General features: G+C 41.1%; 1 protein-coding gene across 4 annotated transcripts in view; it reads left to right on the top strand.

Moving 5' to 3' along the window:
* The window catches only part of LOC108234343 (arf-GAP with coiled-coil, ANK repeat and PH domain-containing protein 2), a 38494-nt gene extending 26145 nt beyond the window's left edge, over positions 1-12349 (top strand). For 3 of the 4 annotated variants that reach the window (XM_017413470.3, XM_017413471.3, XM_017413472.3), the window contains 15 exons: positions 855-967; positions 1485-1536; positions 2071-2171; positions 2339-2444; positions 2701-2909; positions 3920-3989; positions 4150-4244; positions 4382-4584; positions 5104-5205; positions 5764-5856; positions 6244-6470; positions 6664-6773; positions 6853-6963; positions 7181-7242; positions 10613-12349. In XM_017413470.3, the coding sequence (XP_017268959.1) occupies positions 855-967; positions 1485-1536; positions 2071-2171; positions 2339-2444; positions 2701-2909; positions 3920-3989; positions 4150-4244; positions 4382-4584; positions 5104-5205; positions 5764-5856; positions 6244-6470; positions 6664-6773; positions 6853-6963; positions 7181-7242; positions 10613-10716 (1758 nt within the window). In that variant the 3' untranslated portion in view covers positions 10717-12349. The remainder of the gene's footprint in view (positions 1-854; positions 968-1484; positions 1537-2070; positions 2172-2338; positions 2445-2700; positions 2910-3919; positions 3990-4149; positions 4245-4381; positions 4585-5103; positions 5206-5763; positions 5857-6243; positions 6471-6663; positions 6774-6852; positions 6964-7180; positions 7243-10612) is intronic. The other variant, XM_017413473.3, reaches the window with a different exon arrangement.
* Positions 12350-15286: the final 2937 nt, after the last annotated feature.

Here is a 15286-nt window from a genome sequence, read left to right on the forward strand (position 1 = left end):
CCGCTGTATCTCTGAGGTCATTTCCAGCCGGCTAGCAAAATGATCAACATTAAGATGTTTTTTTATCTTTCTGAGTCTCATGTAGACTTATTTGTAATATGTGGTTGTCTGTTGGACATCCCAGGGCTCATGGGAACAGGCCATATTTAGGTGATTTTAAAGTTGCTCTCAAACCTACATAAAATAATAGACAAGAACGTATTTGTCACTTTCTCCTTGTGGAGAATTGTTGAGAAGAAAAACCCAACCATCCAATAACAGAGCAGTTTGGTTCCTATTTGTTAAAACTTCAGAAATGCTGCTGGGTGCCAGTTTTTCAGAGTGACTTTGGGAAAGTGTTTGGATGGTTCTGGAAGGACAGCAGATAGGATGCTTCCCCTGGTCGTCACAGTAACCGAGCCCGACGCGTCGAGCTGTAATTGCCGTGGAGACGCTGACGTTGGAGTAAACTGACTCCACGAGGACGCGCACACACACACGGTGGACAAAGTCACTCGAAGCTGAGACGGCTCTGAGAGTGTGAGGAGAGCGTGTGACAGCAGCTCAGGTAGTTACAGCTTGAATTACTCAAGGGGCGGTCCCATGACAGCACATGGGATTGAGTTACAGCAGAACAGCAGCGTCACTGAGAGAAAGACGCATGATGTGTCTGTAACTTCATGCAAATTAAAAACAAATCCACATGTGGGCTAAAGCCACATTCAGCTCTAAACATCCTGTAATGTTTACAGCTAATTCCTCTGATCTTAAGTATTAAATATGATTTTAGGTTGTCACGGTTTTATCTTGTATAAGTTGTTTAATGTCTTTTTTTCTGCCTTTGTTTTCTTCTCTTTTCCTGTCATGAATATCAGGACTTCTCAAATGATGACACCAAACTGGAATACAATGTGGACGCTGACAATGGCATCGCCATGGAGGGTTATCTCTTTAAGAGGGCGAGTAACGCCTTTAAGACATGGAACAGGTATTGTTGTTTAATCTGAAGCCTTCTGAATGTCTCAATTTAACAGTAGTTAGTTCCAACTTGGGGAGATTTGGGTGATTAATACCATTGTGATAATCAAAATAAAGCATGTTGGGTTCTTTAGTGTTTTGTTTAAATGTGGCTTCTTTGTTTTACATCTTATTTCAACCTTAAGGACATAAGAAAAGTGGGAAGTTGATTCCAGATGTTGAATTTTCATTTGGCTGTTTATAAAAACTCAAGAAGCAGTGATACAAGTAAAGGTGCCATCGTTAGTTAAAAACTAACTTAGAAGTAACTAAGAAGTGATAACATTTGTTGAACTCTTAACATCTCAGAAGCCACGTTCACGTTGCAGCTGTCTGTGAAATCTCCTGTACAGAGAATTCTTTATTTATTGTCTTCATCAGATTATACTACAAAAATGTAGCTTCACACCACACCAAAAGGATGTCAGAGTGGGTTATTTCAGGCAGCTGTGTGGGATTTTCCTAATAAACTTGTGATCTCCTTTCAGACGTTGGTTCTCCATCCAAAACAATCAGCTAGTTTACCAGAAGAAATTTAAGGTATGTCAAGTGACTCTCCCCACCAACCACAGGGAAATATGCTGCTTTTTTTTTTTTGAGTTCCTTCGCAGCTGTCCCTCCAAGTATATTTAGTGCTCTGCCACAGTTTTAGTTTTAGGAAATACTGTAAACAGTTGCATTGTGTGCAGAAAACCACTTTTCCGTGCAAAAATGTGCTGTTTTTGTAGTGAAATGCATCCATTATATTCTAAAAAATGCTTGCACAGAGATAGATAAACACATTTGTTTGTACTGTATTTGTGCCTGTTTTTTTTTTACTTTTTGTAAATCCCCAGAAGCTACTGCTTGTGCTACATTTTTGAAGCAGTGGCCCAAAAACATCACGTGAATTTGCGAAAGAAAATAAATGGAAACAAATCAACATTTATTGATCAAAATTGACTATATTGACTAAACATTCACAAAAAATCCTTGTAGTTTGATGCAACTACAATAGTCTGAAACTGACAAAAAAAAAGTTAGTTTTAAATTTCAATGTGGAGCATGTGAAGGAACCCTGTGCTGTCCCCTCAGGACAACCCAACAGTAGTGGTGGAAGACCTGAGACTATGCACAGTCAAACACTGTGAGGACATCGAGCGTCGCTTCTGCTTTGAAGTGGTTTCACCAACAAAGTAAGTTTGAGTCACTGAAACAATCCAACGAACTCCGGAAAACAGCTGAAAAACGGGAAAAATGATGAAACTGTAGAGCAGCAGTGTATCCACCGTCTACCAGAGAGACACGAACACGCCTGTCTCTTAGCTGACAGCTGCTGTGTGATGTTTTTGTGCCCCTGAAGGAGCTGTATGATGCAGGCAGACTCGGAGAAGCTGCGACAAGCTTGGATCAAAGCCGTGCAGAACAGCATCGCCACCGCCTTCCGCGACAAGGGAGACAACGGCGAGGTAAAACCCAGGAGCGCCGGCACTGACTGGAGTGGATCTTTTAAAGCATAAAGAGTGACGAATCAGTGTGGCAGCAGCGACTTTAAATATTACATGCTGTAACTGTACACCGAGGCACCAGAAAATCAAGTAAATAGGGGGAAATGTGGGAAAACCGTCTTTATCAGTTTTTCTCCCACAAGACTCACGTTTCATTTTATCTTGTGTTATAAAGTCTATCGATTTTGGAGACTGAGCATTTTCTTTCCTGTGCCAGAAGCTGGACAGGAAGTCCTCCACATCAACAGGGAGTCTGGACTCCGGCGGGGAGCCCAAGGAGAGGTCACTGAAAGGAGAGAGCGCCTTGCAGAAGGTCCTGGCCATCCCCGGCAACTCCTGCTGCTGCGACTGCGGTCAGCCGGATCCCCGCTGGGCCAGCATCAATCTGGGCATCACCCTCTGCATACAGTGCTCCGGCATTCACAGGTACCCCTCTGCAGCTTGTAACACACCTGGTTTTATTGTGTCGTTTAGGAACACAGGGACACAAAAGTTGTCCTTAAATTTCTACAGTAACCAGAGGAAATAGAAAAATAAGGCTCTAAACTGAAATACTGCACAGGAAAATGGAAAAAAGTGTTAAATTTTGGTGGAAAAAACTATGATTACAAATAAATAAACATTTTTTCCAGAAAAAAACTAATGAAATAAACAAAGTGAACACTTAGGGTATGTTTGGTTTATATTTCCAGAATTGTGTAATAGTTCATGTGGAGTTCAATTTAATTGAAAATAGAAATAATTTAATTATCTTTGCTTTTGTTAGCTTTGGGTAAAAAAAAAAAAAAAACTCCTTAATAGCATGGTGTGAAAGGCTTCTTTACAATGTTGGTCTTCAGGGATTTCTGAAATGAAAAGTCACTGTTATGTAAACTCCCAGTCTGTTGAGGATGTTGTGACCTCTCTGATTACTTTTCAGAGTGAAGTTAATTAAAGTTTAAGCGGGTTAAAAGCGCCCAGGTCAGTTCCCATGCTCTCAGTTTGAAGCAATAATCATCTGGGCAGATTTCATGCCTCTGTTTTGCTTTCCAATAAGCAGCGTGGCTTTGGTAGCTTTTCAAATTTAGACGGCGTGTGTGTGTGTACTGTCTTAGGGTTTCTAGTTCTTTCACAGAAGGTATAGATATTAATTTCTTTGAAGTCACAAATCTAAGACTGAGATGTCATAATCTGAACAGAAAAACACAATTGAAACACTACACATCATTTGTGAATTTATTTACAAGTAAAATATTACAGCAGCTTTTTATCAGATAACTACAGTGCCCCTATATGAAGGAAATAGTTTTTATAATTAATGCTGCAAATCCCATAAAACCTATGACCTCAAGTCCACTAATGCATTAAAGGTGTAACGACCTTTAAAGGGATTTACCTTTCAGCTCTTCTGTAATGAAAGCATGGTGATATCTTAATTTAATTTGTTTCACCTACAGGAGTTTGGGAGTGCATTTCTCTAAGGTTCGATCTTTGACTCTGGATACATGGGAGCCAGAACTACTCAAGGTGAGTGGCTTTGTTTGTGCAGAACTGTTCATAAACTTTTCTTCATATATCTTGACTTCAGAGTTTCTCTTTAAGCAAAGTGCTGACAGCTTTTCTTGTTCCACTCTTTGCTCTCTGTAATGCACTGACAGCATTTCTTTCTGTTTGACACATTCTGCAGTTGATGTGTGAGCTGGGAAACAAAGTGATCAACCAGATCTATGAAGCTCGGCGAGAGGAGCTGGGAGCCAGGAAGCCGCAGCCAGGAGACCCCAGGTACACGACTACAAAGAGCATATAGTATAGATAGTTTTACACCAACATATCTGTAGATTTCTCCTTTTCTTCAGGTGTTACAGTACATGACAGGAAGTCGCCAAAACCTGATGAATCAAACGTGTTTTTTTTTACAGACATGAGGTGGAGGCCTACATCAAAGCCAAATACGTGGATCGTCGGTTTGTTCGCCGGCCGTCAGACGAGGAGCTTCGAAACAAAGTGGTGTCTCTGAGCAAACAGGAGAAGAGACTGAGCAGCAGCTCTGAGCACCTGCCTCCAAAACCGCCTCCTCCCACACCAAAACTTCAGCCGAGTTCTCACGGGTCAGGGCAGCCAGGTAAGTGCATAACAAATGTGTTTTTTTCCCCTCCTTATGCACTGCATTAATACTTTTTATGATTTGGTTATTCTTCCACATTACAGATTGAGCTGGTTATAAAAACTGAACTATAGATATCGGAACATTTTCTTGCACTTCTTCAGACACAAAACTTTGCAGCTTCAAGACGGAAGAAGAAAAAAACGCTGCATGATCAATATTTGCCTCGTGATATTTGTACTCCATCGACATACTGGATGTTCACTGTGAACAGCATATGTCTGAACCCTCTTTGCCTTCACATTGCTTTTCGTAGTCTGTCTCTTCCAGCGTTAGCTGAACCTGTAGTCTAACCATCTGTTCCCTTCCCCTGCTTTCTTCTTTCTCCCCCCTTTCATACACTCTCCATTCCTCCCCTGGCTGCTCTGTGCTTCTGGACTAATTCCCACTGCTCATGCCGCTGACCTCAAACCTCCCCAACCATTTTATATACACCACCGCCCTGTAATATCCAAACTCCCATCGTCCCTGGCGTAGCTGCTGCCAGCGGCACGGAGGCCCGCCGCGATTCTCTCTTCTGTCCTGATGAGCTTGACTCGCTCTTCTCCTACTTTGACACCTCCTACAAGCTCAGGAGCAGTAAGTACTAAAAGCTGAGTGCTTTGCCTGCTTTCCATCCCCTCCCCGCCTTTTCATTCGAATGTACCTCTCTGGGGTTTTATCCACTTCTTTGTTCCTTCCTTGTCCGGACCTTCTGACAGACCCTTGTGCCAGAACATAACATCTTCCTGTGAAAGAGGGCGGTGTTTCACTCACACTTTTTATTTTGTTCTGGTTAGTGTTTGGTATTTGCACTTGTACCTGCGTCGTCATATTTTGTGTTTTTAGGGGACTGGCTCTTAAGGTGATGGAGGGGATCTGTCATCAAGGTCTCTTTCTGTCTGTTTATGGTAAAAATATCAGGAATGCCTTCTGCTTCTGGTAATCAGGCTGGAGAAATCTTTATTCATTGTATAAAAGTAGTAAATATATTTATTGAAAAAAAGATCAGTTAACATAGAGAGGGCATTTTTGATTATGTCCTAAAATCATTTTGGCTCAAATCAGCTGGAAGGTGTTCCTTTTATTTGAACCATCTCAGCCGGTAACAGAAACACATTCTTCTGCACGTAGTGATTCAGACGCTTTGTTTTCCAGTGAAAAGAGAAGACAGTGGCATTCAGAACAGTGCTGATGGGAGCAGGGAGATGTTGGCCACCACACCGTCCAGTAACAGCTTGGCAGATGCAGGTACGGCACATCCTTGCCTTTCAAGATCAGCATCTTAAAGGATTGAGAAATGAAAAAAGGCTGAATCTCAGACCTTAAAAAGTACCAGAAGTGTTTAAGCTCCGATGCTAATGCTATAGGAGACAAATACTAATGAGCTAATATACAAGTTTCAGAAAGTATATTTATTGTTTTAGGGGATAAATGCTGTTTATTGGATGACAATACACTGATAAAACAACATTTCTGGTGTTTATAAAGCCGAACAGTTTCATGTATTTATATTTATACTGAATGTCAGAGGTTAGTATTAATATTTGCTCAAATTAGTATTTTCCCAAACAGTTATGGAAACCACGTTTGCAAAAGAGAAAATCCTGAGCACAGATCTGTCCCTTCGTTTTCTAGAAGCAGCGGAGCCTCTGCCCATGCCCGCCACGCTCCCGCCCCCATCCCCCTGTAAGGAGGTGGTTTTCTACGAGCCTAAGGAGTACAGCCCGGGTCTGCAGCTCTACTGGGCGTCGTGCGCCCACAGCCTGCCGGACATGGCCGAGGCGCTGGCCCATGGAGCCGAGGTTAACTGGGTCAACACAGAGGAGGACAAAAAGACGCCGCTCATCATGGCGGTGCACGGGGTTAGTATGACCACAGGAAACCCAGCCGCTTTATTAGTGTTTTGTCTTCAATTAGGTTATCAGATTTTGTTAATTTGGTGACCTTTTTTTTTTTATAATCAAGTCATTTTTGTGCTTCATTTCCAATGTGTAAAAATGCATCAGTAATGATCGCTCATTGTGCAAACGAACTGTTAATCTTGGTTAATTTCAGGGCTCGCTGGTCACGTGTGAGTTTCTGCTCCAAAACGCAGCAAATGTGAACCAGCAGGACGCTCAGGGCCGGGGCCCGCTGCACCACGCCACCACGCTGGGGCACACAGGGTGGGTTTATACGTCCTCCTCCTCCGTCGCACCACTTCTGCCACACAGGGGCTGCAACTAACTCGCTTTTCTCTTCCAGGCAAGTGTGCTTATTCCTGAAAAGAGGGGCGAATCAAAATGCAGCAGACATCGATGAGAAGACACCTCTGAGCATAGCAGTGGAGGCAGCGAATGCAGATATTGTCACATTGTGAGCTTCCTTTTTTTCTTTAAAACTTTGAAATGGGGCTGCATTTATTCCTGAGATGTTATCTCCAGATATTGATGTTCTTTATGTTGTGACCCTTTTAATAAGCAGTAGTGTGTTATCAGATGCTTGTTTGTTGATTTTATAAAGAAGCCATTCTCCTGTCTGTTTCATATTTGTATCTGCCTGTAACTTCCTGTTTTCTTCCTTCAATCCTCAGGCTGCGATTGGCCAAGATGAATGAGGAGATGCGGGAGGCAGAGGGGCCCTACAACCCATCAGGTCAATATAACTCCAACAGCCCCACCGAGATGCAGTACAGAAAGTGCATGCAGGAGTTCATTAGCCTGCAGCTGGATGAGTCTGATTAGAGACGGAGAGCTTAGAGCTGGGTTCAGATCAGATCAAACTCACAAATTAGCACAAGTTCTCTTAAAGAGACCCCNACTTATCAGCAAAAGGCACCGCCCCCCCCCCCCCCCTCGATTGTAACGACTGACTGACCTGAGCTCAGCTGGTTCGGCTCAGTCTGACGGTTCTTCCAGCTGCTGGAAACATCAGGTGTTGGACAAAGTTAACATGATAAGCCATCAAATCGGATCTATAATGAAGAGATTTGTTCCAAAGTGGAGCAGCTTTTCTGTTACGTGACTGTTAGTTTGTGATATCGCACAAAACCTAAAGGAACAGTCACGCTGAGCTCGTTGGTCTTTATTTTTTTAAGTTTAGATTTTAGGTTTTTGTTTGTTTCAAAGACTTTTCTATCATTTATACCAGCTGGTTAAGAAAAAAAAAAAAACAGTGACTCTCAGACCTCAGAGACTCATATCCACCAGTTTGTGGCAATAATAATAACAATAATAAATAATAATAATAATAATCCAGACTTCTGAATGATACAAAGAGTGGTTTGTTTATAAACTCATTTTCAATTGACTTGTCAAAAGATATGCACATTCCCGTTGATGGTTATGCAACTTCTGTACCTTTTCTTGTATCTGCATGGGTTTAATTTGAAGTCTTAATTCCTTTCAGGACCTGTTTACTTGTTTTATTGTTCAAACCTGATGCATCTTGCTGTTTTTACTTGCTTGGTCTGAAAACAAACAAAAAAAATCTATTTTAGAGCATTTTTCTTTTATAAAATAACTTGGATCTGTACTATAGTTTTTCTTACTGTACATGTTGTAAATGCTGATTCATATATTTGTTTCTAGTCTGTGTTTGACACAATAAGCAGAGGTTAGATCAGACGGAGACTCTGGCTGCACGGGGATGAGTGACGCAGGGACTCTGTGTTTTTCCTGTTCGGTCGAAGGGTTTTCTTTTCTGTGCATAAAGATTTTGTCTTGATTATAGTCAGTTAAGTGTGTTTGCTTGTTGCTTGAAACCACAAGAAATCTGAAATTGTAAGAAGAAAGGCCTTTTCGTGCCGCTGCAGTGATTGTCTGGAATGTTACTGGATTTCTGTTCAGATATGTCAGTAAGTGCAATAGTCTAGAAACAGATGTAACTGTGAAAAAACTATTTTTTTAGCTTATTTATGTGGATCAGATGTGAGCTTTAAAAAAAAAAGAAGAAACCTAGATTTTCAGAGAGAATGTGTAATGAGATGAGCATGCTGCTGACAGAGTTTCAGCTCATCCTGCCTCATCCTGAGGAGGGCTTCAGAGCACTTTGAATAAATGGGAAGAGAAGCGGCGCCCCCTGCTGGTTGAGCGAGTGCAGTTATCCCTGAGTGTGCAGAGACTGTCCTTACAGACAAGTGAATCATAGAGAGAACTCCTGGGATCACGGGTAGAAATAAAGCTTGAGGTCGTATGAATCTGTTCCATCAGTGTATTAAACCGTACGCACAAATTCACAGCATAAGGACGGATAAAGCAACTCCGTTAACTTCTGTTGTCCAAAACTGGAGCCTAAATGTCTCTTTTTGGGTGCCTTCATGTTGTGTTGCTTCAGGCTGTCGCACTGTTAATCAGTGTAATAATTGAAACTAAGCATATTTTAAAATGCATATTTGAACGTATAGCAGCAAGCTAAGAGGTATTCAACAAGAATCAACCCCTGCTAAAAATGATCAGAAGTGTATTTTTATTATTCTGTCAAGAAAATGTCCCATCCACCAGGAGGTGCTCGTCCACTGTGGCTTCACCTTCCTGCTCCTGTGTTTACGTCTGGTTGTAGTATGCATTATGCTGATGTTTCACAGTAACTTTGGTGTCTGTGTGCAGCAGGTGTTGTGCTCTGTGTGGGTTTCAGTTTTCACAGGATAACAGATGGAAGCACCAAACGTAGATGAGGGTTTAGAGACTGCCTGCAAATAGCCAAATCAGGAGTTTATATTCAAAAACATCAATAAGATTCAGTGTTTTATCTAAATCACGTCCAACGTTTATGAATCAGACATTTACATTTAAATTTAATGTCATTTCAACCTCAAATTGTATTTCTCCTGTAACCCCTGAGGGGCTTTTCAGTCTGCTGTGCTTTGGGTCCTTGTTCTGACCACAAGAGGCCGCACTATAATCACATATCTGTTGTTTGTGCTGCTGCAGGAAAGTAATAACAACTTGATTCTTTTCATTTATGTTTTACAAAGTGGAATAATCTTTTTTTTGTGTGTTTCTTGTTCTAAAGATCAGCACCAGTTACTGTACATTAGCAGCAATAGCGAGGGTGTTTAAGGGAGGCTTTTGTCTCCAAGTAGCAGATTCATGTTTGCTTCGTGTCACTCAGAAGATCTTTGGGTCTTCTCTTTGCGGGAGGAATCACTTTGTTTTTGTCTCCAATCAGCTGGTGAATGAGGGCAGATATTCAGGTGTAATGAATGTACGGGAGAACTCTGTTATTTTCTTTTATTTGGTCCTTTGATTCAGTTGTTTGACGAGTAAAAGTGCAGAGCAGTGGTTTTTAATCTCAGGGTTGCCTCAAAAATATATCTAGGCTTTTAAACAACTCTGTCACTTTTATGTGGTGTTATAAAGAAACAATTAAAAAAACTAAAATGAAGGAATTGTTTCCTGAAGCTCATCCGGATTGAGAACCACTGGTCAGTGTAACATATTCATTTCATCCTCTTCTCCTGTAATTCTCTCTGTTTTGTACTTTGCTTTTCTTCCCCTCCGCTCTCCTCCGCAGAGTTTGTGCCTTTTCTTCTGTTCTTGTTTTTTTTTGTTTTCTTTGGGGTGCCGAGGCCAACACAACTGTATTTTTGTACAGAAACTCCTGCACTTTAAAAGCAATACAGTTGTTGATAAAAACCAACCGTCTGTGGGCTTTTCTTTCCGAGTGGACTTCCCGTTTCCTCGCTGGCTCTTTTACTTGTTCTGTTCTTCTTTACTCCTCTTCGTTTTTCTGTTTCATATTTCGAGCCACACCGACGCTCTGACAGGTAACTTTTTCTTTTTTTTCCATTCTTGTTGACGCTGCATGGACCTCCAAACTCTGTCGTATGTAACATCCTGTTTCATGAGGGTGTAAATTAGACTTCCTGTCATTTTGGTCAAATAATTTCTTATAGATTTTATTCTAATTGGCTGCAGCAGCGTGCTGTGATATGTTAGGGTGTTTGTTTGAATATTAGAACCGGCTGCATATCTTTATTTTGGGATTTTGCTGTTGCTGACGTCAGCTTTCCTTGTCTTCCCAGGAGATGAAACCTACCAGGACATCTTCCAGGATTTCACCCACATGGCCTCGAACGATCCGGAGAAACTGAACCGCTACCAGCAGTACGACTCGCAGAAACCCTGACGCCGGCGCCGGCGCCACGCAGAGCAGAGGTCAGACGGGACTCCATCTTGATACGAGTTTAAAAAAAAAAAAAAAGTCCTGGGAAGTCGTCCAGTTTTCGCTCCAACATCTCGCAGGAACATCTGCTTTAAAGCCTCTGATGTGGCCGAAGCTCCTTCTCATCAACGTCACCCGGAGGTTTTGTTGAAAGTGAAACGCACTTGGATCAATATTTCTTTTTAAGCTTTTCATTAGAACCTATTAAAGTAAGAATGGTACAGGGTTGAAGCCATTAAAAAAAGATTTTTTTTTGTAAAGTTTTAAAACAAATCAAACTCTGAATGTAAAAAAAAAAAACAGTTCATCAGAAGTTTGACTGAGTTTAATGTCTCATGTCACACTTCTTTATAGATGATTTCTTTAAATGTATAAAATGTGCTGCATGGAGTCTGATGACAGACTGTTAAATGATCTTTTCCTGTCTTCAACTTCTTTTTCTTGTTTTTCCTTATTTGCACTCTGTGTTCATGAAGCACGCCTGTTATTAGTGCGTCTGTCAATTTAAATGTTGGTTTAAATCTCTTTTAATGCTTGTTTTGTTATTTTAATTGTTTTTTTTCTGAGTATTTGGAATTTCAAACATTTTAACCTGCAGTTTGTGTCATCAGAACATTTTGGGATAACTCGTGTTTCTGATTCAGTTTTATGAACTCACTGTTTCAGAACAATAGGGGGGAAAAACACATTTCGTGATTCCATAATTTCTAAATATTTCTGCTGATAAACACGATCTGATGCAATGTTCTTCTAAGGGAGCAGCTTCAGAAATGCAGAAAATTGATGACTCATACGAAGCTTTAGTGTTTTAATATTCTAGAGGACAGTCGGCGTAATTTAAGTCTTTCATCTGTTATTTCACAGCGGGCTTCCTGCTGCTCGTTTTCCACAGATCCATAAATGTTATTGGTGCTTTATCCCCATTATTCCCGTTTATTCAGCTCCACAGCGGTGGATCCTGCCACAGCTAATAGAAAAGAATAAACAGACCAGCAAATGTCAAAGGGAACCGCATTAGGTGACGAGAAATGACATTTTTCTTTAAATGTTAAGATGTGATCGTCGTATTCACACCGTGCTGACCCTCAGGTTGTAACTGGAAACTGTCTCCTCCTTCACTGCAGGTTCCTACACATTTCATAGAGCCTTAAACTGGGAGTTTAGGTGGGAATTTACAGACTTTCCTCCCGTTCAGTCTGCAGCCTTTAAACAGAGGATTCTGTTAAACCTCATCGGAGCGGACGTCTAAAACCAGCTCCGTTAAAGATTTGTTGTATTGTTTTATTTTATTTTAAATTTCTTTTTTGTTTTTTACAGTTTTAGTCTAAATTTGAATAGCAGAGGTGAAGGTTGTGGCCGATGCAACGTGGGATTCCATTCTTGTACATTTTGTACAGATGCTTTCAAATTCTCCAGAGGGCAGAAGTATGAAGTTAGAGGTACTTGAAATAAGCTTTTGTAAATGCTGTTCTTTGTATCTTTTTGATAATTATCGCTCATTTATATTGCCTGTCTGTACACCAGTATACATGTACTGTATAATACACCTGTAATATGGAAGTACTTAAATACACAGACGAATGATTCACTTCTGAAAGTTGACCTTCTTCATGTTTACAGCAGCTACAGCTACGTTCCTTTTGATTTGGGGGTTTTAAATAAATATATTGTTATCGAACGCATGGTAAAATTTTCACTCTTCAAAGAACAAATGTGTCAAAGATGAAAGTTATCATTTCCTTTTTACCAGAGAGGATTTTCGGGAGTAATGCAGAGCTGTAATCCATCCTGACAGCCATTTTTGTGCGTTCTGCGTGCAGACATTATTTCAGAATTGGTCTTTTTATAGAGATTGCGATCGTATTATTTGATGAACCGTGATTATATCCTAATGAAAGGGATCCGAGTTCAGGCTCCGTCTTGCATTTGTTACTAATAATGTGTAATTTCAGCTTATTTTATTCGTGGCTTTTGTGTTTCTCGCAGGAAGACGATGCCAGTCAAACGCAAAGCCTAAATGATCGGCAGCTAAACTTTTCAGAGGGTAATTTTCTGCCTTCAAAACTCTGGATAATTACAGTTGTGGTTGTTTCTGCCGTCGAAAGAAAGGAGGCCGCTCCCATATTCAGCTTTTTGTCTATTTAGTGACCAAATCTTGTCTTTTTTTTTTAACTATAACATTTTAGTGTTACTTTGCTTTGTGTTGTCAGTTTTTATGGTAAAGAACATTCATTCTTGATCATTTAAGGGTATTTTTTTAATGATTTGTAGTTTTTTTTGTCCAGCACTGATTTGTTTAATGTTATATTCCTTTTGTTTGGGTTTTACAGCAAACAGAGGTGTAACTTCAGTGTCCAGCAGAGGGAGAGCTGCTTGAATCTGTGCGGCCTGAAACTGAAATGCATCTGTTTCTTTTCCTCAGCCTCTTTAAATCTGTATTTTCTGCCTCTATTTTGTCCGTTTTTTAAATCTGTCTGCTCAGTAGCTACACCGACACATCTGCATCTTTAACCTTGAGGCGGACAGAAAACATTCAGTCTCACTTTCACGTAGCTGCGCCGCTGAGGTCACGACTCTTTCCCCGCGCCATTAACGCATCGCCTCGTCTCATTCCACCTTTAATAATTGCAGCGTGTTTATTTCTGCAGCTGTGTTAGGGGCCAGCAGTGCCCGCCACTTCAAATGACTTATAGGCGTCAGTCGGAGCGTGTGTACGGTGTGTGTTTAGTCTGCTGCTAACTAATGTTCCTGAAAACAAATCGCACAATCATAATTCACCTCAGTAGGACCGGATCCATTCAACTCCGCAGCACAAAGAAGTGGAGGTTAAAGCTGCTGCTGCTGCTGCTTCTCGTTAAAAAGCTTCAGCCGCTCCAGAGATGCTTTAAGGGGAAATAAACGTGCAGCTCAGATGTGGCCGCAGGGCGTTCCAGGGAGACTGCGACGGATTTTTCTCAATCCTTACAGAGGCCGCTCTGTTCCGAGATGTGCCTTTTTGTTCTCAGAAAGCAGCAGCGCCAACGCCTTACCTCCGTCACACACCTGGAAGTCATCCTGGAACCGTGTGATTTGATACGTTGAATGTTTGAGCACAATTGGGAGTTTGAAAACACTGTCTGATTCTGATATAAATGCATGACTGAAAGCTTTTAGGAGATGGGAACAAAGATGTTACATAAGCATTTTTTCTTTCTGCACTTCAAAGTCCTTTGTGTCTGCGTCTCATTTAATAAGAAGCCCGTCAGTTACTAATCAGAAGTCCCAAATTTCTGAAATTTCTTTCAAATACTTGATTATATAAATAAAATGCCTAGCATTCCCTGGAGGATCGAGATTGGCCTCCGCCTTTCATGCAGAGTTTTAGATTTTATTTCTTAGCGTAAAACAATCGGAGTTGCAGCCGTTTTGCTCAAACATTGAAAGTGAGATGGACAGTCTCATGTGATATCAAACTCAGAGAATGTGCTACGACCACATCAAACCGTAGTTCAATATCTGTAAAATTCACTAAATTATAGCCATTTTTCTCTCGACTAATGTCAATTAGCTGTGGCGGCCAACTTGAATTGGGCTGCCTCCAGAACTTCATCAGTTGTAGATGTAAACTGCTGACACATGATTTGCTTTAAAGTACCATCTGATGATGTGTGCCACATTTGGCCCCCCAGCACCGTCCCCCCTCCCTCCTCTCTGCTCTGAGCCGTTCCTGGAAGTCTGCGGTCCGGTCGCCTGTGGAGAAACGAAGAGCCGCCTGCTGGAGACGTTTCCCTCCATTAGGAACAGCCACGTGAACAAACGCTGGAAGGGCCAGGGCCCAAACTGCGGAGAACACTCGTGTTAACACGTCGGCACGTCCAGCGGTGACTGACGCCTTATTTTCCTCAAACAAAGAGAACACTGCGGCGCTGTGGGATGAGATCATTTCATTTACTTCAAATGTAAAAAAAAAAAGCAGGATTTAAGAAATGTTATGGTTTTACTTCAACGTCCTGACATGTTGTTATTGCACATTTAGAGCTACATGTTTGGTCATAACTTTTTATTTTAGGTCTCCTGTCCAGGACTTTTCTTTCGTTCTAACCCCTGATTGATGAAAAGACTCGAGTAAGTTGGCGACTCTTAAAGCGGAGGTTTAACAGTGAAAGGAACGGGTCTGAGTTAAAGGGAAGATTATATATTTTTACTCCTATTGACACGCTACCAGCTTTCAGCACGAAAGGTTTTCTACATGTTGCTTTAAAGGGGAAAAGGGCAAAAATATTGAGGAAGGATTAGATTTTATAAACATTCATAGTAAAAGCAATAATATGAGGCTTTTTTAATAGAGGATTGAGGCTTTTCGGCTCCAAATTTACCTGTGACCATCCTTATTTTCATAATAAAGGCCTGGTTTGGTGACGCTGACTCCATTTAACCAGGATTATCTGACAAGGTTTGGTTAATCCCAGTTTTTTACTCTTCTCTTAGATTAACGGTTTTGACTTTGTGAAATCCAACCTCAGACAAACAACAACACATGACGGATAATGTGTCA

Source organism: Kryptolebias marmoratus, linkage group LG24 (genome assembly GCF_001649575.2).
Source record: "Kryptolebias marmoratus isolate JLee-2015 linkage group LG24, ASM164957v2, whole genome shotgun sequence".
In the NCBI taxonomy this organism is placed as follows: Eukaryota; Metazoa; Chordata; class Actinopteri; order Cyprinodontiformes; family Rivulidae; genus Kryptolebias; species Kryptolebias marmoratus.